This window comes from Ictalurus punctatus, chromosome 9 (genome assembly GCF_001660625.3).
Source record: "Ictalurus punctatus breed USDA103 chromosome 9, Coco_2.0, whole genome shotgun sequence".
Classification (NCBI taxonomy): domain Eukaryota; kingdom Metazoa; phylum Chordata; class Actinopteri; order Siluriformes; family Ictaluridae; genus Ictalurus; species Ictalurus punctatus.
In genome coordinates, this window is record NC_030424.2 from 20,212,973 (window position 1) to 20,240,361 (window position 27,389).

Here is a 27,389-nt window from a genome sequence, read left to right on the forward strand (position 1 = left end):
GGGGGCTGCAGTCCCCTTGGGGGCCGCCAGGGGGCGCCCGGGGGCCTCAACAATTTGGTGTGAAAAATACTTTGTCACTCTCAGACAACCACACACACACACAATCAATTCCTAATGTACTGTAACGATGTAAGATGTAATTATTAATTTTTTATTTTTTTAAAAAGCGGGATATATTCAGAAGTCTGTATTTTTAATGTGTTTTAAAGACATCTTGCAAAAGGGGGGCCTCGGTCAAATGTTAATGCCATTTGGGAAGTTTGGGAACCTCTGCTTTAACCGACACTTTATTTAAATACACGAGACCAACAGCTTTTCTATTACAGTTGGCAAAATTTCGAAGCTGTTTTCAATCTATGAAATAAAACTGAGTTTTTGCAGTGCTTAACACACTTTTTAGTCATGGAAATAATAAACCATCTAAATAACTTGTCAGTGCATATGTTTTTATTTACCTTATAACACCAAAGAATGTTTTGTTTTAAGTTATTTAAGTATTCTCCCCAGGGATAACATGTTTTGCAAGAACAATTTTTATGCACTAGATCTAGTTTATTAATAAACAAAAAGTAACACAAAGTAATTCTATGTAACTTTATCATAATTATATATGTTCATATTCATATATATTCATATTTATAAGCCATATTCATTTACTCTCAAGGACTAGATGAGAAGGTAAAGTTGCAATACAAGGACAGTGGCACAGTACTGAGACAAAGAATATTAAAAATTTAATATGGGGTGTTGACGAGGAATTACACACCTCTTTTGCCTATCTCTCAATTCTTCTTACCTGATTCAGTCCCATCTTGTTTCTGACCCCTCCTCTATCATATATCACAGACAGGTCCTTTTAATGGTGATTTTATTCATGATTTAAATTGTCGACATTTATTCATATTTTTCTTTTCTATCTATCTATATTAACAATAATCTTGCTCATTGTAATCGCAGTTTGGATACAGTTGGATAAGTACTAAGTTTACAACACCAACATTTACTTAATTCCTATCACATTTCCACTAAACTTCCAAGCAGTTTCAGGCAAAAAAAAAAAAAAAACATTCAGGGCTAGACTAAAATCATTTGGGGCTCGAGTCGAATGATTAGCCCTAGCGACACACCTGACAAACAGCAGCCTTGTGACTAGCTTCTGATTGGTGGCAAGCTAGCACTTTTTTGACATTACTCCTTTGGATCTGCACTAATCTGATACATGGCTTCTCTGCAATCCAATTGATGCAGATCTGTCATAACCACAGATAACTTTAATCCCTGAGAGCCTAATAAGGGACATCCTGGACGGGGTGCCAAGCGATCACAGGGCACAATGACGTTCACACCCATTCACATTCTACCAACAATTTGGAAATGCCAATCAACCTACAACGTTTGTCTTTGAACTGGGGGAGGAAACCAGAGAACCCAGAGGAAACCCCCAAAGCACAGGGAGAACATGAAATCTCTAAGCAATCAGGCAGGTTGCAGGATTCAAACGCCCAAACCCAGAGGTTCAAGGCAAATATGCAAATCACGAAGTCACATTGACATTATGAATCTTTGTTTTCTTGAAATAAACAAATGGAATGTGCAAGATTTATGTGCTCTTACGATGTATGTGCTAATCCCACGAAACGTGCCGTGTAAGAACTGTTTCTTTTATGGTAGTTTTGTGGTACTAAGAGTATGCACATACCACACCCATATCCTAAATTAACATTTCATTTTAATCATGAATGACTTTCAGGCTTAGGTTATTTTTATGAACTCAAAATAATTAGGTTGTTTTCTCAGAATCTGGTGCAGCAGGTAGTATGGACAACTCACAGCTCCAGGGTCACCAGTTAGAGCCTGCGTTTGGGTTACTGTCTGTGATTCACATGTTCTTCCCCATGTCCACAAGTTTCCTCCTGGTTCTCCAGATTCTTCCCACCTCCCAAAAACATGCATTGTAGATGGATTGACTAAAATAAATTATGGATGTGTGTGTAATGGTGCCATGCGATGGTGCAGTGCCCCTGTGTTAAGTGTAGCTGAATGTTTGCCTATTTGATTATTCTTAAGTGAAGAGTGGGTAATATGGTCACTAACATATAGAACGAAGAGCTGCATGTGCTTATACAGAAGAGTGAAATACTTCAAATATTTGCTTAAATTATCATCATGGACACGTTAGTTCAAAGAAACAAAAATGGGGGAAATTAAACTTGAGTACATGCAACTACAGCCACCAAAGAAATATAAAAGCCTAAACTTATAATACTTTAAGTGGGCTTGTAGCAAAATAATACCAATAAGTAACTGCAATAAAAGTTAGCTGTGGTCATGCATCTTTTAAAAATAAATAACAACTGTTGTGTACAGAAAGCATTCAGGTTACTTTTATTGAATATTGTGTGGAAGACATATACATTACTATACACTACAGTGAAGTAAAAAATAAATATATACTTAAAAAAGAAACAAGTCCCATAGGGATATATCAAAACATTTTTTCAGCATGTGTGTAAAATATTACATTTAGCAAATGCTAAGCTTTAAAAGAGAAAGGACTTCATAAATACAAATATGTTTCTACATAACATTTAAACCCTAATGTACATAATGGTATCTCAAAATGTAAAATCAATATTTTGTATAAGAATCTGTCTTTTTCAGTCTTCCCAAATCAAATGAAATGCTTGAAAAACCTCAGACAACTGTTAGCTGATGTACCTGTCTGCAGCATGTAACATTATCTAATCCTGAGTGCAAAGCTCTGAAAAGAGACAGAGACATCAGTCTCAAAGACAGTCATCAACTGCACAGCCACTTTTTCAGGATGACCGTAGGCCGCATGTCCTGAAGTTGTTTCAGCAAAAGATCAGCACCATTGGAAAAACTTCCATCCATAACAATCTTAACATTATTGACCGACTCTAGCTTGAGAGGATTTCTGAAATGAACCATATTTTGGTCCTCACTTTTCTTCAGAAACATTGAGTGTTTATAGATACTATTAGCATTTAGATTTTTTTGTTTTCGTTTTATTGGCTTGTCTGTCCAATCACTTTCAGTTGATTTCCTCTTGAAGGTATTTGTAGATGGAGGCTCTTCAAATAACTTAAGTATTGATGCCTTCAACCCTAAAGGACTGAAAAGCTTTTGTGCAACTCCACTCTCTGTCTGCTCCTGGTGATGGGCAGCAGAATTTGATGTAGATCCTGAAACTTTTGGGACATGGTTGCTATCTGTAGTGCTGAATCTAAGACCTCGTCTCCGTTCTGGATTGACTTTTAGTGTCTGTTCGGACTTTCGCGGCCGCCCTCTTTTGCGTTTAACTGGTACTGGTTCGGATGTAGAGTTCACAAAAGCCAGTTGTTCAGTTTTAGGAGGAGCTCCTTTTTTAGGCTCTAGATCCTGGGATTTAACCATGGAGTTCACAGGATCAGCCTTTTGCTGAGGATCAGTCATTTGTGTTGGTTCTGTATTTTGCTGAGGATCTGCCTTTTGTGACGGATCAGCCGTTTGTGTTGGTTCAGTATTTTGCTGAGGATCTGCCTTTTGTGAGGGTTCAGTCGTTTGGGTGGGATCAACTGTTTCTGCAAGATCCAGCTTTTGCTGAGGATCCACCTTTTGGGCAGGATCAGTATTTGCTTCAGAATCAGCCTTTCCAACTTCAGTCGCGTCTGATGAAATTTCATCTGATTTACTCCCTTCTTTGTTCCTTAATCGGGAGTTCTTCTTACAGAATATGAAATGGCTCCTCTGATTCTCAATGTAGCGTTCTGTGAGACCATGAGTGGTGTAATGCTTAACTATATTCCGCTCTGTACTTGAGACCGAGTCACAGCCCTTAATCATACATGGGTACTGTAGAGGAAACTGCCCAGTGCACATGGCAGACGCCTCATCCATGGACTTCAAAGAGGGTTTTCCAAAGCTTGTCCAGTGGTTACGGGCTTTTTCCTCCTTTTTCTTTGAATTTTTCTTTTTCAGTTTGATCTTGTTACTTGAAATATTCTCCTTCCCGTCATTAGGCTTTGCACCAAGTGTTTTTGCTGATTCAGTTTCTGCCTCAGACTTTTTTTGTTTCTGTTTAATGGTTTCAAACGTTGTTTGATGTTTTTTCATGAAATGTCGTAGAAGATTTGACTTTGTGGTATAGACCCTGTCACAACCCTCATATTCACACTTGAATGTGAGGTCAACACTTTCAAAATCTCCATCAGGAGAAACTCTTATTGCTTTGTGGTCATTCTTAATGTGATCAATGTATTTCAGATGGCATGTGAAATATGCAGAGCATTTTGACTGATCACACTGAAATTTCCCTACCTCAATACCTGATAGCAAAGCACTAGCTTTTTCTAATGTGCATCTGTGAAGCAAAAGATAATGCTTGAGTAAACTTGTAACTTTGGAGACAACCTTTGAACATTCCTTCACTTGACATTTGAATTCATGGACACGAGCAGAGCCATCACCATGTTCACCACTGACGTTTTCATTTGCTTCGTCTAAGATCTCTGATTGATGCATCGCCTTGTAATGCAAGATAAGATTTTGCTGTATAGAAAAAGCTGCTACACATCCCTCGTGGACACATCGGTATGGCCTGTACAAACTAACCTCATCATTTGCATCAACAGACTCAAGTTTTGCCACAAGCTTTTTGTGTGGTTTCTCTTTTTTAAGGTGTTCAGACCTCTCCTTAGGTTTTGCCTTTTTTGACTTGTCAATTTGTTCAGTCATGCTTTCTCCAACATGTGTGGATGAGACATTGGCAGCTTGCTCCAAAACACAGTGTTGGTCAAGAGGAAGAGAGTTTCCAGCTACTGGTTCCTGATTAACAGCTATTGTTGAACTCTGCATACTCGGGTTATCTGCAGTATGACAAGGACCTTGCAGCGGTTTTAAATCCTTTTCTGATATTAAAATAGGATTTTTCTGTACCATATCTGCAGCTGGACTAATCACACTATTTATTAGGGCAACTTGATTAATACATTGCTTTTTTCCTGCAAAGTCTGCTGGTTCACTCTTTATATTAGTACCGGACATGCCGAAAGTTACATTTGACTGCACAGATGGAATGTGTTTTGTCTGAGGACTGCTCAGGTTCTTAGTTGCATCTTTTGATGCAGAGTTAGATGCTTTTGTCTTTCTGCCTTGCCTGCCAATTTTTAATTTAGATATATCCTCCCTTGACAAACGATGTACATTTTTATAGTGGATTTTAAGGCCTGTGGTTCTGGTAAATGTCTTTGAGCACAAGTGACAAATGTACGGTGATAATCTGTCTGGGTTTCTCTTTAGTTCATTTACCTTTTCTTCAGTGAATTCATGTACGCGGACTAGGTGTTTAAATAAAGCTTCCTTTGTCATTGCACCATAGACACAGCCATCTTCAGTACACCTGAACGGTTTGAGAACGTTCTTCAGATCATGACTTTCTATCTGACTTTTCGGTTTATTACAGCTCTTAGTTGTTGTTGTTGTTGTTGTTGTTGTTGTTTTAGGGACAGCCATGACATTTTGCAAGGCAGGTGTTCCAACTTTTAAGGTGTCTTGGGTGAGTCCATCTACTAAATCTAGGCGTTGTAATGCCCGTTCAATTTCTAAAATGTTGCCATCTTCTACAGGAGGTGTAGAAGTTATTTCAGCTTTACAGTTACTTTCAGTTTCAGGCAAATCAAGAATTTTCAAAGATGGCACACTAGATGAACTTCCACTCTGATTTTGAGGGGCTATGAAAGGACTTTCAGATGTGTCTCCAGATGACAGATGGCCATTTTGAAGACTGTAATTTGGGCTATGGATGTCTGTAAAGCTGCTACTGTTAAGGACATTTGATTCTGACTGCTGATGTAGGACTGACTGGGGATCTTGGCCGTGCAAGTCATTTCTTTGAAGAGATATTGGGAGCGTTGAAATATCTGGATCGTTCAGAAAATCCAGAAAGGATGTAGGCAAATCAGCAGTTAGATCAACTTCATCTAATGGTTTGCACTGAGAGCGCTTAGATAAGTGTCCTCCAAGAGACTTGGTGCTGGTAAACTCCCTGTAGCACCTGCAGCAAATTACTTTTCCATCCTTTATTATTGCAGGCCACTTAGTCCTCTTTGATGATCTAATTTTCTTCATTTTCATGATTTCACCAGGGCTTGTCACACTCTTATCACCACAAGAAACATCTTCACTCGTCACTGGTGACATTTCTTGTGTGAGTAAATCATTATTCTGTTCATTTTCCATCGCTGTAATACTGGCATTTGAAACAGAAAAACATTCAGGTTCTTCTTTGCAAATACGCGATACAAAATGGGGTTGACTTTTACCTTCTGATGTGAACAGTGGATTAGCATCACTAACTGTGTATTCTTTTTCTGGCTTTAACAGAGGTTCTACTGACGTGGAACATGTCTCTGCTGGATAAGACGAAAAATATGGATTGAAATTTTGTTCTGACACAGATTGCAAATCACTGTCATCAGACGGAACACCACTGTTATGGTTTTGTCTGACTGGCATGTATCCAAGTTCTTCACTTGATGCCATTTGTGATATCTCACATGTCTGATCACCGTTAAGAGCATGCAACACCCTTAAAGAGCTTGAGACATATTTAGAAGCTTCATTCATTACACTTGAGTGTGAATCCATGTTTCCTGTTGATAGTGTGTTGCCATCATCAGATATGGAAGGAGCATAATCCAGGTCTCTGTCTGACAATAGATCAGTGTGGGATAGGTATAATGGATAAGACTGCTGTAAGCCATCAGGCATGATCATTGGAGGGAAGTGATTCTGCAGAGAGTAATCAGAATTGTATCCATCAAATGAAGCGGACGTCCAGGACTGAGCCATCTGTGATTGCAGTAAGGGAGTTTCGTTTAGTGGAGTTTCATTTGGCGCACCTTCAAATTGAGGGCAAAATTTGGCACCAAATGTTTGTGCGTTTATAGGAGCAGAGAGATGTGGAATAGGGTCTGCAGTTGTACAGTCTGGCTGAAGCTTCACCTGCTGGTTTTCTGGATACTGGTGGGGTATAGGTCTTGTAGAAGATTTTATTCTTTTTTTGGAAGTCTGAACATTTGAGAGTTTATTGTCAGAGCAAGATTTTCTTGCAGCAATTTCTGCAATCCTCTTGTACTTCCTTGACAGTTTCCACTCCTCAAAAGCTTCGATATGCACATTTTTAACATGTCTTGACAAACTTTTTGAAGTGCTATATTTCCTCGTGCATGTCTCAAACGGACAGATGTGAGTGAGATTATCTTCTCCATTTTCCAGATTGTCCTGTGTCCATGGCTGTGCATATGCATTTGTTGATGTTCCATTTTGTAAATCAGGCGTCTTCGGAGCAGTTGCGAGCTGTTTACAAGTAATGCAAAATAGCTTCTTATCTTTCAAAATTGACTGAGTCATAGCGTCAGAGCTCTTAAGAGCATTCAAGAAAACAGAATTATCATACTTGATTGGAATAGGCATCAGTTTCACATAACATGATCGAAGATTAATCTGCTTTGGAGAGTCAACGCCAGGCTGTGTCACACAAGCTGTGTTTAGAGTCTTAGTTGCCTCATTAGTCTGTGCAACAGAAGGGTCCCTAGCTGGTGACTGGTCATGTGTGACTGATGATTCACTTGCGTAAGATAAAGAGCAATCAGGCTCCTCTACAGAGCCGTGAGTAGAGTTTAGCATGTTCTCAACAGTTTGTTTCATGTTCTGTGGACTAGAATCTTGTGGAACATCAGCAACTTGGTTTGACGCCTGTATTACGTTCAAAGGACTCTGGGTCTCTGTCTCACTTTCAAGACTTGGGCCCTCAACTTCAGCAAACTCTGACTTCGTGTGCTCTTTCTGATGTAAATTCAGCTGAGACAGAGAGTAAAATATCTTGCCACAATTATCACTTTTGCAAGTGAATGTGATGTAGTGCTGTGCTTCATGATCATAGAGTAAGTAAGCTTCACTGAACACTCTCCCACAGTTTGGAAACATACACTGTGCCTGGAATTCTGAATGCACCTTTCTGTGCATGAGAAGTTCAGCATGCGAGTTAAAGCTGCATTTGCATCCCAGCTGAATGCAGAAATACGGTTTTTCGCCACAATGCATCTGCAAGTGATCATTTAAATGAGTCATATTAACGAACTGACGACGGCAATACTGGCAAATTGCTTTCTGGCTTTGTACTTCAAGAAAATGTGTAGCCTCCTCTTCATTTTTGTGAGCTTTAACATGTGCGACCAAATTTCTGAAGTACTTGAATACCTTCTGACAGCTTGTAACAGGACAAGAACAATCTTCAGTGTTTTCAACATCACGTACGGGGTTCCCTCGCTTTGGAGAGGATAGTTTAGGTTTAACATTTCCAGCAGTGCTAGAATTAGTGTTTGAAGTTCCTACAACAGTAGGGCACACATTCTGGCCAAGCTTTACAGCCGACTGGCTGTAGTCTTGTTTACCATCAGTCAACAAGGGTTCGGCAGAACTCAATTTTTTGTCTTTAGCGTTCATAGCAGCAAGCCGTTCTTTGCAAGACTCTTTCACGTGTGATGCTACATGAGGCTCAAGAACTGCTCTTGTCTCAAATGTCTTCGTACATATTGGACAACGGAAAATACCATCTTGGACATGCTTCAGTGCATGCTTCACTATCCTGTGGCCAAGGAACTCCTTATCGCACAATACACAATACTGCATATAAGCTTGCCAGTTGCGGAATCTTGCAGACACGAATCCCTTTTCTCTCAATTTTTTCATTTCCCTTTTTTTCTTTCTCTCAGCTTCAACACAACTAGCCTCACTTGTTGGACTAAGGGTAAAGTCCAGATGTTTGAAATCATTATCATCAGCATCCAGTAGCCCTTCGTTTTCCTCACTGTCATTCAATTTGTCAATGGAGGACACAATAGATGCTTCCTCCCCCATCAGACCAAGGCAATGGCGCTTCAGAGTTTTCCAGTCCCAGAACTCGGGGTCAAAAGGCCACTGTGTCTTCAAGGCCAATAACAAATCACAGCGTAGTGAATTTGGAATCGGGAGACTCTCCTCCTCAAGTTTCTGGTCAGGTTCATTGAAGAGGGTTTCAACCGCATAGTAGGAATCCACAGTGGGCTTAACAAGAAACTCTGTTAACTGGCAGGCCCGCTTCACTTCCAAGTCTAAGGGTAACAAGCAGGAGATAGTTTTGCAGATAGTTGTGTTGCAGTCTTCACTGTCACTCACTCCTATTTTTAGAGCTTGAATGCACATTTCAATGCATACTGGAAGTCCTTCGTTCTGAACCTATATAAAAAATAAATAAAAATAAAAAAAGACATATATAATATTACTTTGATGTGTGATATTACATCCAAGTGAATATTCTTGATTTAGTTTATTAGCACAAATGAAGGCTTACCTCTGCTTGGATAACTTTGATGAGGAGAAGAATATGGTAAACACTGCCAGAGAGTTGTGCTAACAGTCTACATTGATCCATAAAGGCCTGTGCTGATTCAAGACGTATCAGAAGCTTACTCCAAAACAGTGTTAGTTCCCTGCAAATTAAATTAAAACAACTGAACTCAACTTGTCTTCTTGAAATACAGTCAAAGTCAATTATCAAAGAAACACAAAAATGAATGCATGTTAGTCACAATATATCATTAAGTAGTGTTCAGTCAGGTACTTGTGAAGAGCCACATGCAAAATATCCACAGTCAATGCAATTTTCTTTTCTCTTATTTTACAAATAAGAGACAATAAATATACCTTTCAATGATTTAGTAACACAGAAACCCTCTCAAACCTGACTTCAAATATTATATGTAAAATATAAGTAATTTTAAATAATTCAGCTAATGAATCACTGAAAAGTTCTTCACACTATTAATAATAGGGTGTTGGAATAGGAAGACCCATAAATATCCTTCACACACAGAATGGTTGCATACAACATGCTATCCACAGGCAGAAAACATTTATTAAAACTTAAAAAGGGCCATACCAGGCACAATAAACATCCCCTTGGAGAAGCTGGCGCTTGAAAAAAGCGGTGCAAAGGCTCAGGGCACCTTTTTCATTTTCCTCAGACTCTAAGTTACAAATCATATCCAAAGCATCTTTGCAATCAATCTCCTTTATCTGAAACAGAAAATTGGAAAACATTACATGACTTAAAAACAACTGCATTTTTTGGAAATGCTTAATGTGTGATACCTACAAAAACTTTTCAATTCTACATTTACATTTGAATTAATTCATATTTGACTGTGTGCGCATATCTACATTTACTTCACATATACGAATTCTATGTAAAGAACAAAAAGCTTTCCAATGTTCTACATGTATGTGAGAATTCATTACTTTTCAAAGTAATTTGGAATTAAGCAAACAATTACTAAATTTGTTCCCCAGCTTAAAAAAAAATCCATATTAGGCATTTAATTTATTTATTTATTTATTTTTTAATACTCACCTCTTGCATGAGTTCTTGTTGGGACACTGTCTCACACAGACATACAAGGTAATTCTGCTTGAAATTCTTCTTTCCACCAAATTCGGGAAACTCTGCACATGTTTTTGCAAGCACTGCAGCTTTTTCCACACACTTCTGTTTGATAAGGTGCTTTATACGCATATCAAGCAATGTAGGTCCTTCCCGAGCTAGGAGCTCATGAACTGTTAACAAACAAATTACAAAGTACATAAATATAAGATGAACATGTAATAAATAAATAAATAAGCCCCTAACTGCTAACAGAACCACTCATTCTTCCACAAAGTCAATATAACAATACAAAGTACACCAGAATGCATTTTACCTTTTTCAACATCAGGCATGTTGTTTGATAGAATGTGACACAGAGTGGTGTTGGTCCAAATCCCAGTTTCATTAGCTAGAGCCAGCAGTGTACTAAGCTGCAGATTCCCATTGCCCTGAAGAATACCATGAGCCACCTGTGAGAATGATGATAGAGAGGTGAGAAAATTTGCATCCTTTAAAATTCTTGCCATGTAATAAGAATTTGCAAGTGTAACTAATGAAAATTATGTTTCGTATCACTACCGCAAAAAAAAAATCTACAAATCTCGAGTAAAGCACAGCTGCATTTATTTAATTATTAACTCCATGTTTTTCATAGTTACTTTAAAATTTCTTTACAATTCAAAAAGTTATAAAGTGAATAAAAAAAATCATCTAGTGCTTTGCCCCATTTAGCATCTTTTTCTACAGAGCAATGATGTGGATTACCTCGGCTATAAAATAATAATAAATGTCAAGTGAAGCAAATAAATATTTTCTAACCTTGACAGAAGACTGAAATTCCTCCCACAGGGCACTCGGTACATTCTCAGAGAGTGAGAGCAGAAAATCCAGACAACTCCTAAAATACATTCATTTTTCAATTGAAACGACTGTATTTACTAATGTCATCTACAGTAACACACCCATCATATTTAGGTTACTTCTACTCACAAAGCTAACTTCTCAAGGACAACCGTGACATGTTCACATTCTGGAAAAAGAAAGGGGGTGGCCTCGGCAAAGCACAGTATAGCCACTGTGTACATCTCCAGCAAAGGCAATGGATCTTCCTCTGACTTCCATTGGCCTCCATGTTCCACAAGTATCTGTTAACACAGGGGAGGAAATGTACTCTATTGTAGCATCCCATAAATAACAATCTTCAGTTTGTCAGAATCTGGTACAGGATCAGTCAAGTTGCTGGAAAGTCTGTAATTTGCGTATTTCTTCCGTTTTATTTCATATGCACTTTACACACAAACCAATATCGCAGATTTCTAAAATGGTTAATGAAAAGGGTTTCGAGGTAGACGGTCCATGGAAATATTTTCATGGGAATTTTTTTGCTTTAGTTTGTTTTTAAAGGGGAATAGACTACCACACTTTACTGTCCAGGTACTGAATTAATCAATTTATTTGGAAGTATCTGTTCTGTTGAGTTTGCTTGGCATCATCACAAAAACAGATCAACAGAGAAAAAGGCAGATGTGCCATGTGATTTCTTAATGATGTAATAACTACATATAATCCTAATGAATTTAGCAATGAGAACATGTGCAGGTCAAATAATTGATTCCTTGCACACATACACAGTCATCTGATAACACGGAAATGTGTCTTATATAAAGCATGTTGAAAAAAGCTATAATTTGCACACAAAAAAACAAAAAAAACAAAAACAAAACAGACACTACTGCCTTTAGGTCCATGTATAAAAAAAAACAACAGTGTGTTCCCAATAGTTTCACTCGACAAATTACAAATGATATTTTAAATGTTACCCTTGGTCACTATATTAGCTCAAAGCCATTGTGCTGGAGTACAGAGCCAAAAAAAAATAAAAATTGGGTCACTGACCAACCGCTTACAGACCACACTGTATAAATGCTTACAATAATACTTTTTGATGAGAAAACCTGAAATCACCATAAACTGTTACTTTGTGATACACTGATAAGGTTACATTATAAAAAGTTTTTTTTTTAAATTGTGCATGTCCTTTAAATGTTAAGTATTTTTTACAGAAATGTAACCTCCTTTTTACCCCTCAGAAAAAACTGTATTTTTGCATTGCAGTAATGAAGCTTGATCGTTCCCTTAACTGAATGGTTTTGCCATTCAATTGTCATTACAGTGATATATGCCTTTTTATGCTGTCCTGTTTGAAAATGTGATGTAAGCAAAATGCAACACTTGTAACTCCGGCAAAATGTTACAAGCAAACTACACGCAGAGATTTATTTTAAAGATTCATTCATAGACTTTACTTTCATTTTTTTAAATAGAATTTTGTGGGTATTCGACTTAATATCTGAAACCTGTGGCACTTAATGTCACCGACCTTCCACAAAATTAAATTAACCCAAACATATGGTCTCGTGTAGTAGTTAAAGCGATCAGTTAAATAGTTTAGCCAGACTGTTAAACTAGAAAAACCATTAACTAACAGCCATCTTTCAAAATTATTGGCTATGATGCAAATGAAATCATAAATCATTTTTCCAATCTTACTGTTAAAAAAAATGTCTACCATGTTACCTTCTCTGCTAGCTTGTGTCTTAATCACTCGGAAGATGATAGTATTTGCAAACAAATTTCATGGGAATTGAAGAAGGAAACCGATCAGAGATTTCACACTGGGCAAAACTGGAGCTCAGATTTATTTTCAAACAAGAAACGTCTTAACATCTTAACACAGTAGGTTTACCAGTATCCCACTACGTTTATTAACTAGACAGTCAGCTGAAAGTTAAACGTTTACCCTGAAATAAAGCCAGGTAAATGTTCGAGAAAATCCGAACATTTTAAATTTGAGAGTACCTCCAAAAGTTTGCTACTTAATGCATTCCACAGCTATCATCATGGATTTTGTTTAAAACAAACAAACAAAAAAAAACTGGATATGAACCTCAGAGAGAAGGGGGAGGTCGACACTCGGGGGACTACTGAGCTGCAGAGTTTATTCAATAATTTATTTATTTAATTACTTCTTTTTTTTTTAAAACAGGGCTGGGGTGGGGCTCTAGGAGTTGTCAAATGATCAAATTATCATACCATGGATTTTTCAGTGTCCCAGTCTGTACGTGTATATAAAATAAATTCCTGTAATATCCTTTAAGCTTCCTCACTCAGACGTATGTATGTGTTTGCTTGCTTGTAACACTAGGTCTTTGCCTCCATATTGCCCAGCCCCAATTCTCTGACCAGCTCGACCCAATTCCAATAAAAATCTGTTTTCACCACTGCAAGTCAGCATTGATCAGCTAGTTAGCTACTGCCATCTTAATTTTAACCATATGCTCATTGCATCCATTAACAATCACACAGCATTTCTATCTATTTATTTCTATCTAGTTACGTCTAGGTGGGAAAAAACACACGTCAAATCGAAGGAATAAAATGGAGAGGAAGAAAAACATGCAACTACAACGTTTGCCATTAATTTCATGCACGGGCTCTGTGGCAGCTCTTGAAACTGCAGAAGTAGCATTTATGAACTGATTTCATTTCATTTCATTGCAAATTGTGTTTACTGATCTCACAAATAACATCGAAACGTTTAGCATTAGCGTCGTAGTACAGATGCTTGTGTGGATGACCGCATTTTAGGTCGAGACCCTCCCTTATTATCAATGCAATTAAGCGTTAAGGTGCCACAAAAAGCTAGCCAGCTAGCCACTTAGCCGAGTAGCTATCAGAGGGGGGGAGACGGAGAGGGAGGGGGGGCTTGGCAGACTACAACATACCTGCTACTTTTGCAACAAAAATACAACAATGTGAAACCCTATACCTCTATTAAAACAACCGCTTTGTATAAATGCGATCTTTTCGAGATTTAACTAAAAAAGCACGCTGTGGAGTGTTCAACTGCTGTGTATTTTCACCTAGCCGGTCAACGAACCGACAGTCTGCAGGACAGCGCTAACGGAATTAGCCATCCAAGCTAACCCGTTCTCTGCGATGATGGAGACGTGCAACTCCACCACCAATCTGCCTCAAAACCGAGCTGGCAAAATCACAGGAAAGCTCAAACCTGGCAAAATTCGTGGCAGAAGTTAGCGGAGGCGTCTAACGCCGAGTCTGCGCTGTCTCGTAACACCGTAGTTAATTCCTGGAATCGTTTTCTCAGGGCCACGGTTTCTTCTCTTCTGTTGTATTCTTTCTCAGCCTCCTCCTCCGCCATCTTCACAACAATCACGGCTGCGCGCGCCCGCTAGGGCCTGCTCTCGCGATCTGCGCCGCGCGCTCCCGCCCGCTAGGGCCTGCTCTCGCGATCCGCGTCGCGCGCGCGCACTGCGTGCTCGACGCCTTTTTTTTTTTTTTTTTTTTTTTACGTGAGCGCTTGTACTCTTTTAGGTGTGACAGACCTTATGACTTAATGGACTTAAGGAAAATAGATTTTTAAAATATGCTTTTTTTCTGTCAGTTGTTGTATAAAGTGTCAATAAGACCATGCAGCATGTAAACGTTGTTTTAGTGTAACATAAGAAGAATAAGTGAGCCTTAGACTTTATCATGTACAGTATAGTGACATCCTTTAATTCGCATGTCCCTGTTTTGTTAGGAAGCTGTGGTCAGTGTGCAAGGTCTGTCATGATACAGCATCTCTTGATCAGAGAGGATTAAGGGCCTTGTGCAAGGGTCCATCAGGGGCAGTTTGGCATTGCCAGGGATTAACTCAGGGTCTTCTGATCTGTATCCCGAAGCCTTAATCACTGACACACTACTGCCCCAAAACTGGAACCAATTTGCCTGTTTTTATCTCTTTAACTAGTGTGTGATTTACTGGCTAATGAGTGCCTTAAAATTCTGCTTCTCTACAATAGTTTAATTTTCTTTTTAGTATGTGTTTGTTAGGTACTTTGTATAATACTATATATAATCATTTTAAAAGATAAAATACTAGTCACATTATAATATGGATGACTAGAATAAATAATAAAGAGATAGATAGATAGATTGATTGATTTATTGATTGATTGATTGATACATAGTTGCAGCATATGCTTTATTTTAAAGGCACATTTGACAAATTACACTTAGTTTGTTTTAGTTATCTAAAAAACAAGATGAGCATTACAGTTTAGTAACAAACGTTAAGCACAGAAAATTTAGCATACATATGAGCAAAGGTGTAATTTTTTTTCTTGCTGTGTAACTTGAGTTCAAGGGATTTCTTTAACACACTAATCAAACATGTTTGTTTTGAAGTCATGATATCTAAAATTTATGATAGTAACAAGTGCTGCAATGGCAGTCTGTGTGATTCATTAGCTTTACATCATTAACAATAACCTGTGGGAACAGAAAAAGGAGAATATCAGTGAAACCTGTAACATTTTATAACAAATGTTTTTATCAAGTGTAATGTTCTGATTTTAATTATCTTACCCTTTTAACCTCTTTGGCAACACAACACGTGGCTTCAGATGTGATATTCTTTGGGACCAGCATAGTTTTCTTGGACCGCAAAGGAGTCGGGTAAGCTCTGGAAAAGCAGCATCCCATGCACTGATACACAGGAGCTCCGGGTTTTGAGAAAATATTGTTCTCCTTGAGTTTGCACTCTTCACAGCCAACTTTTCAAACAATAAGCAGAAACAATAGTAGTTATCAAGATAAATGCATAGTAGTTGATCAGTTACTGAACCTCTGTTTGCTCTGATATTGTTTTAGATTCATTATTGTGCTGCAAAATAAAGGAATTAACTTACAGTCATTGTTTGGAAAAAGTTGTCCAATTTCAATTAGGACAGACAGTAAAATGATTGTCGCTCCAGTGTATTTAAGAATCAGAATCATCCTAACTACAGACAGTCTGCAAAACAAAATATATGCATTACAAATGACTTCTATTTAATGCAGTCACAATTAGCTATTCATCATTATAAAATTCCAATGAGAGTTAATCATTTAGAAATACTACCTTCTCTTCTTCACACCAAAAACTCACCAGTTCATCGGTCATCAGTGCAGCTCATGGGTTTTATAGTCTCGTTTAACCACACCTACTGATTAAAACTCCAGAAGTTCTCGCCTCAGTTAATTCTTGGTATGACTCACCAGCCTTTATCTGACCTTATAGTCCATTAAATGAATGAAAGGAAAAATTTAATATGCACTGTTGTAAACAATACCTGGGTTTGATAATACAGGTATGGATTACACTAAACATTATTAAAGACCACATAATCTAGTAGAATACAGCAGTGTATCCAAGCCACTGTTCTTGGTCACACTATAGTACTGAGTGCTCCTTTCTTCTGCGACATCATATGTGGTAATTCTTTAACTGTACAGGCTAATAAAATTGGTACCATGAGCGCTGTATACATTTTTACTAGGCCTCATTACACACAATGGTAGAACACTGGAAATGTTTGATCTGAGATTTGAATGATCATTTTTCTGCTGCTGTATAAGAACACTTTAACTGGTTTTCAACAAGACTGTTGCAGAAGTTACAGTTGCTGTGATTTATTTTTCAAGTTTCTTTTCCCTTGTAATTTCTACAGTTAACAGTAGCATCCACCTCTATTCAATTATTTATCTCACAGTATTACAAATCAAAAATGAATATTTGCTTGCACTACTATCTTTTGATCTTTCTGTTGTTGCTAATCCATATATCCTTGGTTGTGTTGGAAACCAGAGTCTGGCCTCAGATGGATGTAACCTAATACATTGTGTGGAGCAGATGGAACACCGTGTCTATGATTAAAAGATTTATTTAACTTCCCATTCATGCAAATGCTATCTCAGTTCCTTTTGTTTTTTATTAATGCGACCAAGTTGAAAATAAGTCAATTCACTCTTTCCATTAGAAATCGTTAAAATTCATGGGTGAACCTTTTCGGTTCAACACAAATACAAAAAGTTAAGTGATTTTTTATTAATAGTCAAACCATATACACATGCACTCACTGTCCACTTTAATAGGAACACCTGTACAACTGTATCAGCCACTCTTTTGGCAGCAGCTTTATGTAACGTTCACATCAAACATCAGAATGTGGAAAAACTGTGATTTTAGTGACTCTGACCGCAACATGGTTGTTGGTGTCAGACAGGCTCGTTTGAGTATTTCAGAAATTACTGATCTCTGAACAAAAACTACGGCAGATGGGCTACAACAGCAGCAGACCACATCTGATTCCACTCCTGTCAGCCAAGAACAGGAATCTGGGGCTACAATGGGCACAGACTCACCAAAAATGGACAGTTGAAGATAGGAAAAACATCACCTGGCCTTTTTCCAGTCTTCAGCTCTCCAGATTTAGTGTGTCTGTTTTCACTGGTATGAATTAAAAGACATACATGTTTCCAATTAAAGTGGCTGCCAAGTGTATATTGTAGACGGGATGAAATATCAAGGAATATTAGGAAAACACAACATAGAGGACAATACAAAGACTAAGTACACTTTACTATATATTCACTATACATGGCTTCTTATAAAATACAGTATATACATGAAGTTGACCACCATAGCTAGATGTATATGAATATTGTGACATATAGAGGATATTAGTAGGTAAACAGAACATCTGGTATGGATCTTGGTATTGAATCCATATTAAGATGAAAGTTTCCAGAACAATTTGTAAGGTCTATTTCTGCTGAAAAAGAAGAGAAGAGCCTGTGAAAACCATCATCATGTTCCGTAAGGTATGATAGTGATGAACAATTTTGTCCACATGATGGCTGTATTGAGTAAATGTTTCAGGGCAGAATGTACTCTTTATCAATGCATCTGTCTGTCCCTTCTTCTATTACATACTTTTATTATATAGTAAGACTTTCAATTTAAAAAAAAAGTATATAAATATATAGGCATGCGGAGAGGGACACCTTGGACGGGGTGCCAATCGATTGCAGGGTACAATTGCACACGCCCATTCACACACTATACGGACAATTTGGAAATGCCAATCAGCTACAATGCATGTGTTGGGAGGGTGGGGGTGCGCGGAGTACCTGGAGGAAGCCCCCGAGGTACGGGGAGAGCATGCAGAGTCCACGCACACGGTGTGGAGGCGGAAATCGAACCATCAACTCTGGAGGTGTGAGATAAGTGTGCTAACCACTAAACCACTATGTCCCCCAAACATGTGTTTGTTTGTTAGATGCTGGGTTACTTAGAAAAGTTGCAGTCCAACTAGATGAAATTTACATAACAGGTAAGGCCCCCTAAACTTTCAGCATACTTGTACCCATTTCAGGTTTCAATCCAGCTGGATGTGCTTTTAAAATAGTTTGTGATTGTGGGAATTTGAAAACCAAAGCATCTTTGTGTGGTTTCCTTCCAAAATAGGTACTGCAATCATGAGGTACTTAATTTTTTTTTTTTTTTTTTTTTTTTTTTTTTAATGCATGAAAGAATTTTGAATTGGACAGTCTTTTTTTCCTCTGTGCCTCCCTGCATTTGGAAGGAAACAGAGTATCTGGGGTGGCAGTTTCAGAAAAATTATGTCTATGTATATATTTAAACTAGTTGCTCAAATGCCTTAGTGATTGTGACACAGGAATATCCAGGGTTTTCGACTTGGGGTGGTAATTGGGAAGGTCACTTAAACGGTGGTAGCCATGTGGTGGATTTTCATAAATGGCCACTATGTACTAAAGACAACTTTGATTGTTTCCCCCATCTACTTAATTTTTTGCCCTTCACAGTTCGAGGTTTTCTCTCATCAAAACACCCCCTCTTCCAACGGATTAATATATGAAATAGTTATTAAATAATCAGACAGCTGGGTTAGGCGTGCTTGGAGTAAGGTGTCACGTGGCAGGAGTTTATGGGCAGACAGTAGCTGAGAACCCTTGTGTGGGAGTAATGAGAACACTAAACTGTGCTGTGCATATGAATAACACGACTGAAACCGGAAAAACTTCCTCCTTAAATCCTGAGACACAATCCTGCTCTCTACTGGTTAAGGTTTTGTTTTGCTATAGCCAGAGAATGCTTATTTTGCGTTTATGGGCAGCCGTGGCCTTACAAACGCGCCATGAGCGCTCCCTTGAATGGGTGAGTGAGAAACCCCGTGCTTTAGAAAAAAAATCTCGCGGCGTGATACTGGCCGCCATTTTGCATCGTCCTAGCTAAGTGCAAGAGCGGAGCCGGACTAACGGCAGGGGTTTTTGGTCACATTTTTTCATTTTCTCCCGTTTTCCCTCCGGAGTCATCCACACACAACAAATATTAATCGACAGGTACGATAAACGTCTTAAGCTTGGCAGAGAATTGTATGGCATAAAAATGTGATCTGATCTTTTGTTTTCAAACAAAAGTAGCTAGAAACTGGTCGGGACGTCTCAGACCGGCTTTTTGAAAATGGACTCCCATGTGTGGCGGCACGTTGACTTGTATATGGCTAATACAGCTAGCTTAACTCATATAGGCCTCAGTTCGACGTATAATCATTAGTATAGTTAGTCTTGTTATATGTGACTCATTTTGTTGTTTGTGGGGAAATTAATGGCGTTTCATAAGAGCTTGCTAACAAACAAAACGAATAAACGTTATTTCCCGGCCAAGTTATCACGCTAGCTAACTAACCACTTAGCCACATAGCAAGCTGGCTAACAACAAGCACGCAAAGTTGTGAAAGAGTTTTTCTTTATCGCTGTGAACAATGCACGTTATTGTGGCTGCTAGTTATAAACCGCTTCTGTGTCAGTTAAGATACGAGTGGCTTGACAGCGTGGTTCACAGTAGCTGTCAAATAACGCATGGTAGCTGTTGGGAGTTGTAGGTGTCCACGTTGCTCTTGTGTTCTGGCCTAAAGCTAGCTAGCTAGCCTCCTGCTTAGCTAAATCTGCTCCCGTCATTAGCGCGCCACATTGCAGTTTGACCGCCTCATTTGAAGCTGCAGAAACTCCTCGGTTAAAATGAAACAAAGCGATCTTCATTCAGACCATGAGGTGTTCCCAGGTAACTTTTGCTGTAAATCAGATAATCGATGTTAACTTTCAATCCAGTGATCTATTGTTAAGTCAAAAAAAAAATGTTAACCGAAACGACATGGTTACCAATGCATACTATTACTGGGCGTTGAGATGTCAAGTCTTTATCGGATTTGAATATAAACTGGTGAGCTCATGCTTCACGCAAGAAATGGACTCGATAACTTGTGATCTGCGTGGTCACATGCTTGCTAGGACGCATTAGATGATCGCAAATTAGCCCCCAAAAGAACACGTGGAAAAGCACACCTAGACTGGAAGTTCAAGTTCAGAGCTACTTGTTAAATTTGTGGTTGTGCTCATACATTTGCATGCGGTTTCTGTTAATTGACAAATGATGAGATTATTCTTGCAAACCTCAAACGTGGGCGTAGGAAGTATGCATTAAAATTGGTTTGATGATGTGCCCGCTGATGTGTTTAAGCAGTAAAAAAAAAAAAATTGTGGCCCAGATGTATTGTCCCTCAATTAGTGCTGTGCACTTTGTGTTGGGGATGCGACAACATGAACACAGGGTCAGGCAACAGGTTCCTTGACCTCTGCCTAGTTTGAATTAATTTGGCTCATTGCATCTGCGCAGATTTCGGAGACATGGCCACTGAGCATATAAATGGAAACGGTACTGAAGAACCAATGGAGACTTCGGCTGCAGTTACCCATTCAGAACACTTCCAGACATTATTAGACGCTGGGTTACCTAGAAAAGTTGCTGTCAAACTAGATGAAATTTACATAGCAGGTAAGGCCCCTTGAACTTTCAGCATATTTGCACCCATTTCAGGTTTCAATCCAGTTGCATGTGCTTTTAAAATATGATTGTGGGAATTGGAAAACCAAAGCAACTTTTTGTGGTTTCCTTCCAAAATGGGTACTGCAGTCATAAGGTGCTTGTAAAAAATAAATAAATAAATAAACTTTTTTTTTTTTGCTTAAAAGAAAATTGGCCAGTGATTTTTTTTTTTTCTCTGTGCCTCCCTTAGCAGTTTGAAGGAAACAGAGTATCCTGGGTGGCAGTTTCAGAAAATTTCATGTGTAGACCCTTAAAGCTGAGTATTAAGCACTCCTGAGGAGGTCTCCTCATACAGTGTCAGGGCAAGTGTGTTGCCAGATGGACATATGCAGGAACAATGGAGCAGCTGGCAGTGGTTAAGACAGGTGACCGGTCCTCATAAATCACTGTGAGCAAGCTTGATATGCAGAGGGTTTCTGGATGGCGGTCTCAAATTACACCATGACATCTGTTGTGATTAGTCCTGTATATTTGCACTGTGACACCAGCGACATTTGAATAGCACTGTGCGGAGTGGGATAAAAGACTGAACCGGCAGTTGATCTTTATTGCATTATTTTTTGTTTGTTTTGTTTTCGTCTCTTGCTCAGGTCTGGTTTCTCACAGTGATCTTGATGATCGTGCAATTGAAGCTCTAAAGGAATTTAACGAAGAAGGTGCTCTGCAAGTCCTCCTCCAATTTAAAGACAGTGACCTCTCACATGTTCAGGTAGGTTTGTATTGAAGAGCCCAGACATTAAGGTGATAAAAATAACTGTCAAATTGAGGTCCTGACTCTGTGGTCATTAAAAATCAAAAATTTCCCCATTGGCCTTTATCTATCATGACCCCCTAATAATCTCCTTCTCTGAATTGGCTACATCACACTCCTCTCCACCAATAGTGAGCGTTCTGGCACACTATGGCTGCCGTTGCATCATCCTGGTGGATGCTACACACTGGTTCAGGAGCTTTCCCCCATACGATGTAAAAGCACTTTGAGTGTCTAGAACAGTGCTATATAAATGTAAGGTTTTATTATTAATTATTATTTTTGTACCTGTCATTCTGTTTCACAGCTATGTGACTCTCAAAACAAACCAAAAGGCTGTTAAACAAGTAATATTTCTCCATTGTTTACTATATCAGAACAGTGGTTGGTGCTAAAGCTAGCTATGGGAATGCTGAATTATGCAGTGGTTAAGCTGTAGAGCATAGATTTATAATGCACAAAGTTGTTTGACTGCAGGATGACTGTAGTCAGCCCTGGAAAGCCACTGTAGTCAGGGTGCTCATTATACAGTTTATGAAGCTGGGTCAGTCAGCCACTATGGGGATAGGTCAGTTTGTGTTCAAGTTAACACTTTGATTACACACACCGTGAAAGTGCTGGGCTTTTATTTGTACACTATGATTGAAAAGAGTGATAAATCTCAAACTTGTCATTGCCACTCCCATGTAAGTATATAAAATGTATGTACACCGTTGTAGATGTTTTTTTTTTTCTCCTCTTTGTCCATAGAACAAAAGTGCCTTTCTCTGTGGAGTTATGAAGACATACAGGCAAAGGGAGAAGCAGGGGACCAAAGTGTCAGATTCTAATAAAGGACCAGATGAGGCAAAAATCAAAGTAAGTATTATTTTACTTGATCATTTTATAAAAACCCCTTTTGTATGGCAGAGATGTATGTTCATCTTTCTAATTTGCCAGGCTTTGCTTGAGAGGACTGGTTACACACTTGATGTGACAACAGGTCAGAGGAAATATGGCGGGCCTCCTCCTGAGTCAACCCACTCGGGTGCACAACCCACAGTTGGGACAGAGGTAAGATCAGATCAGTGACACCCAAACAAGTCTTGTAAGGTTTTCTGCACGTTTACCCAGCAGTAAACTGCAACAAATTGCCTGCAGTTTTCATTGTCAGAGGTATATTATTTCCTACTGGAGTGAACAAATGATCAAATAATAGAGATGCAACTGTTTCAGGTTTATTTCTAAAAGGGGAAACTTTCATTGAATGAATAATAAAATTAATACAGCATATTCCAGGTTTTACACTTGTATAAGTAAGGGTCTCATTCTTGTCTTTAGATTTTTGTAGGAAAAATTCCAAGGGATCTCTTTGAAGATGAGCTGGTCCCCCTGTTTGAAAAAGCTGGGCCCATATGGGACCTGCGTCTGATGATGGATCCCCTCAGTGGCCTGAACAGAGGCTATGCCTTTGTCACTTTTTGCACTAAAGAGGCTGCTCAGGATGCTGTTAAACTGGTAAGTGAATCAGTATAACTGGTAACAATATGCAACATTTTGATATACAATAGGACTGGCCAGTAACATTTGTTCCAAAATGAAGACATTGCTTTAAAAACAGACTTTATTGGTATTTTTTTTTTGTTTGTTTGTTTTGGTTTTTTGAGATTAAGAAATTGGTAAGTAGACAGCATGCTATCATTATAGATTATAAATACTCCCACCCCAGGTGGCACACTTTCAGAAGGCTGAGTTTGTATTCCCAACAGTGCAATGTTTCAAGGAAGTTATCCGTCAGCCCTAAAAGAATGACCTGAAAGTTTTCACTTTTTTCAGTGTAACAACAGCGAGATCCGCCCTGGCAAACACATTGGTGTTTGTATCTCTGTGGCCAATAATAGACTGTTTGTTGGCTCCATCCCCAAGAGCAAAACCAAGGAGCAGATTGTGGAGGAATTTGCTAAAGTTACAGGTAGGTAAATAACTGCAAGGCTGTTAACGTTCTAGTTTGTGGTTATTTCTGTAGCTCAAGGGCAAATTGTCAGTATGAGCTGTATCAATATATGTAGACTGAATGAAAGCTGGATCCATACTTGATAAATTTCTTTTTTTCTTTCAGAGGGGCTGAATGATGTAATTTTATACCATCAGCCTGATGACAAGAAAAAAAATAGAGGTTTCTGCTTTTTGGAGTATGAGGATCACAAAACAGCAGCACAAGCACGGCGTAGGTTGATGAGTGGCAAGGTGAAAGTGTGGGGAAATGTGGTGACTGTGGAATGGGCCGATCCCATTGAGGACCCTGACCCAGAGGTTATGGCGAAGGTAAACAAACAGAATATGTCCTGAGGGCAACTTTTCTTACCCTTGTGAAATTTATTCTGGTGGGGAAAAATAATTTTATCCTGTCCCTTTTTAGGTTAAAGTACTGTTTGTAAGAAACCTTGCAAGCACTGTATCAGAAGAGCTCTTAGAAAAGACATTCAGCCAGTTTGGCAAACTGGAGAGGGTGAAGAAGCTTAAAGATTATGCCTTTATTCACTTTGAGGACAGAGATGGTGCTGTTAAGGTACCATATTGGTTTCCTTTCGTTATCTCACTTGTCATGTTTGAAGGAAATATTAGCTGATTTGTTTAACTGTCCGTTTTTCAACAGGCTTTAGCTGAAATGAATGGGAAAGATTTGGAAGGTGAACAAATTGAAATCGTCTTTGCAAAACCACCCGATCAGAAGAGGAAAGAGCGGAAGGCTCAGAGACAAGCAGCTAAAACTCAAATGTAAGTTCACTTATTCATACTGTGATGTAAGTAACATTATGCAGATTGCTCGTTTGTAAGTTGTATTGTGCGTGTTGCTCCAATTCCATTACTTGTGTTTTCAACAAGGCATTGCTGGGCCTCCAGGTATGATGATTATTATTATTATGGCCCACCACATATGCCACCGCCCACAAGAGGAAGAGGACGAGGAGGCAGGGGAGGTTTCTCTTATCCCCATGACTACTATGGCTATGATGACTATTATGAATACTATGGCTATGACTATCACAATTATCGAGGTGGCTATGAAGATCCGTTCTATGGCTACGAAGACTTTCAAGTTCAAGGTAGAGGACGAGGGGGTCGAGGAGCCCGTGGATCCACCCTGTCCCGGATTCGAGGTGCAACTTCAACTCGAGGAAGAGGAGGTTTCTCTCAGCGTGGAGGCCCAGGATCCAGCAGAGTGGTGCGTGGCTCCAGAGGAGGAACTCAACAAAGAGGCCGTGTGGTACGTATGTGTGAGTGAGACAGTCAGGACAAGAAAGGCCATTCTATAACTAATTGCCCCTCATTAATACCGGTCATTTATTGTTTACTATTTTCTTCTTTCAAATTGCTAACACATAAAAGGCACCTTGTGGAAGAAATGGACCAAAGGTTTGCATGCTTCTCTCTTTCTGGAAAATCTGCTTTGAATATACAGAGCTAAGCAACAGTAATGCTTTGTAATGACTAGGTGGTTTTGCACAGGCAATTTTATTTGCTTTGCTTAAATGATGTACAATGGCACATTACTGTAATGTTTCAGTACTTTATTTCTAAATGTTCTGCACAAAATTGGCTTGAAAAATTCCACTGATATGTGAAAGATATTTAAATGCAGAAGTGCCTCACACATGCTATGCATTTATAGGTTTATCAGGTGTCTCTTTTTTTATTTTGATTTTATTTTTTTTCTTGGTCACATTTTTGATATTTCTAGTTAAAGCTGTTATTTTTCTCAGCAGGGAAAAGGGGTCGAGGCTGGTCCTGACCAGTGACGGTGAAGACTGACTTGCTACATTTGGGGTTACACCATAAGCTGCCAGTGAAGATGATGGTAAGGTCGAAGCAATGCCCCAATGATGTTACAGCCTTACAGAAGCAGATCTCCCATACTGCCACCTTTGAAAACCAGTGGAAATTCTGTTCACTTGTACTCTTGGACTTGTTGTATTCATATAAGTCATGCATTTAAATTTTGTCACATCCTACCCCCCTGTAACATGCTCCAAATATTACAAAGTATGCCAGTTTAAAAAAAAAAAATTGAGGTTCAGACTTCCTAAAGGATACTAAACATTGTTCTTTTTTTGTTTTTGCACTTTTAAAGTCTCTGAGTTTGAAGTGGCTCAGTGGAGCTTGATGTATATTTTTGTGCTAATTGCAATTTTATTGTCGGAATATCCATGTTTATCTAAATTAATTATTTGGATGAAAAGGACATGACATCTGCAGGTTTTTGGTGTAACCACCTTGCATGGATAAGTCAGGCATTCCAGGAAAGTGGTTCTTTTCAGAACTTGTCTTTAAAGGGTTGGTTAACTACCTCAGTACAGAGGATTGAACTACCCTGCCTGTACTGTAAATAGGGAAACTTATATTGATGAAAGCAGGGCTTGTTTTCTATGAAATATGCATTAGAGCAGCTGCTCAAAAGATGTACTTAATGTAATATAATCATTTTGCTGCTGCTCTGACACTGCAAACAGTCAAACTGGGCATGCAAAATAATCTCATATGATGAGCCTGAACAAGCCCTGCTTTTATCGTATTTTGAACTGAATTAGCTTCCTTGCTTCTTCAGATTATGTAGTTACTGGTTGTATGATTGTATGATAGTTTTGGAATAAAATGTTACTTTTGTAAAGGCTTGAACATCACAAAGGCGTCAACTGCTTTTGGTAAGCCCTGCAGTGTCCCTTTTTCTAAGAATTGAAATACGTTTTTAGAAAACAGTCCTCTTAAGATTATGTATCATGCCTTTTTGTTTTACTGAATCATGCATCATTTTGCAAGAATGATCACATTTCCACCTAAGACCAGACAAGAAAACTAGGCCCTGTTCACTTTCTTTGTGGCTGGCTGTGTTCAATGGGAAGGTTTGGGATCATTCGGTGGAAAAAGGGATGCTGCAGCTTTGGTTTATATTCCATTATATAGCAAACAGTTGACTGAACCATTCAACCGGTTTTGTACACAGTTAACTCCCTCTTGATGAAGCTGTATCAACCTTTTGACATGTTAGCAGTTTTAAACTATTGTTGGTGGCCAACAACGTTTTTGCATTCCCGCAAATAAATTGTTTTATACTGTAAAATGAGGTGAGTGTAACTTATTTTTGTAATAAAGTTTTTGATTTCTATCTGTGTCTTAAAACTTTACTGTAATGGCCTTAAGTGTTTAAATCTTAGCAATGTGGATGTTTGTTTTGTATTTTACGCTGGATGGTCATGCTGCTCCTGATAGAATATATGCAGACACCATCAATATTTATATTTAATTTCATATGCTTTCCGAAGTTACTTCGGCGTTCCTTAAAACGATGGAGTCGTGCCATGTGCTTCATTTCCGAACTGCTCCAGTGCCGAGGAAGAACACGT

General features: G+C 38.7%; 3 protein-coding genes across 9 annotated transcripts; 1 reads left to right on the forward strand and 2 right to left on the reverse strand.

The window, feature by feature from the left end:
* Window positions 1-2,368: 2,368 nt before the first annotated feature.
* znf292a (zinc finger protein 292a) lies at window positions 2,369-14,732 on the reverse strand. The gene is made up of 8 exons (XM_017475925.3): window positions 14,538-14,732; window positions 11,456-11,610; window positions 11,285-11,363; window positions 10,800-10,935; window positions 10,454-10,656; window positions 9,983-10,119; window positions 9,395-9,533; window positions 2,369-9,279 (listed from the first exon to the last, which is right to left on the reverse strand). The coding sequence occupies exons 1-8, from the start codon at window positions 14,685-14,687 to the stop codon at window positions 2,800-2,802; spliced, it is 7,479 nt and encodes a 2,492-aa protein (XP_017331414.2). The 5' UTR covers window positions 14,688-14,732; the 3' UTR covers window positions 2,369-2,799.
* Window positions 14,733-15,459: 727 nt separating this feature from the next.
* On the reverse strand, window positions 15,460-16,442 carry cga (glycoprotein hormones, alpha polypeptide). The gene is given in 4 exon segments (NM_001200078.1): window positions 15,460-15,799; window positions 15,896-16,083; window positions 16,219-16,322; window positions 16,431-16,442. Coding segments are annotated over 3 exon segments (351 nt in total). The 5' UTR covers window positions 16,307-16,322; window positions 16,431-16,442; the 3' UTR covers window positions 15,460-15,724.
* Window positions 16,443-18,469: 2,027 nt separating this feature from the next.
* On the forward strand, window positions 18,470-27,151 carry syncripl (synaptotagmin binding, cytoplasmic RNA interacting protein, like). 7 transcript variants are annotated; one of them, XM_053682482.1, is made up of 13 exons: window positions 18,479-18,567; window positions 21,048-21,206; window positions 21,448-21,622; window positions 21,848-21,966; window positions 22,759-22,866; window positions 22,948-23,061; window positions 23,329-23,505; window positions 23,824-23,959; window positions 24,107-24,312; window positions 24,407-24,556; window positions 24,644-24,765; window positions 24,874-25,255; window positions 25,752-27,151. In XM_053682482.1, the coding sequence occupies exons 3-13, from the start codon at window positions 21,595-21,597 to the stop codon at window positions 25,785-25,787; spliced, it is 1,578 nt and encodes a 525-aa protein (XP_053538457.1). In that variant the 5' UTR covers window positions 18,479-18,567; window positions 21,048-21,206; window positions 21,448-21,594; the 3' UTR covers window positions 25,788-27,151. The 7 variants fall into 7 exon arrangements, with proteins under 7 accessions (XP_017331820.2, XP_017331819.2, XP_017331818.2 ...); XM_017476331.3 differs by lacking the exon at window positions 21,448-21,622 and having other exon boundaries at window positions 18,470-18,567; window positions 24,892-25,255; window positions 25,755-27,151; XM_017476330.3 differs by lacking the exon at window positions 21,448-21,622 and having other exon boundaries at window positions 18,472-18,567; window positions 24,892-25,255.
* The last annotated feature ends 238 nt before the right edge of the window (window positions 27,152-27,389 follow it).

Coding starts and splice junctions, on each gene's coding strand:
- znf292a (XM_017475925.3), bottom strand. CDS start 14,687: ATGGCGGAGGAGGAGGCTGAGAAAGAATACAACAGAAGAGAAGAAACC. Junction 10,120..10,453: donor AACAAGAACTCATGCAAGAG/GTGAGTATTAAA, acceptor TTTCTGTTTCAG/ATAAAGGAGATTGATTGCAA. Junction 9,534..9,982: donor GGGGATGTTTATTGTGCCTG/GTATGGCCCTTT, acceptor TTTAATTTGCAG/GGAACTAACACTGTTTTGGA.
- syncripl (XM_017476328.3), top strand. CDS start 18,513: ATGCAGAGTCCACGCACACGGTGTGGAGGCGGAAATCGAACCATCAAC. Junction 18,568..21,047: donor TCGAACCATCAACTCTGGAG/GTGTGAGATAAG, acceptor GCATCTGCGCAG/ATTTCGGAGACATGGCCACT. Junction 24,313..24,406: donor ACCCAGAGGTTATGGCGAAG/GTAAACAAACAG, acceptor GTCCCTTTTTAG/GTTAAAGTACTGTTTGTAAG.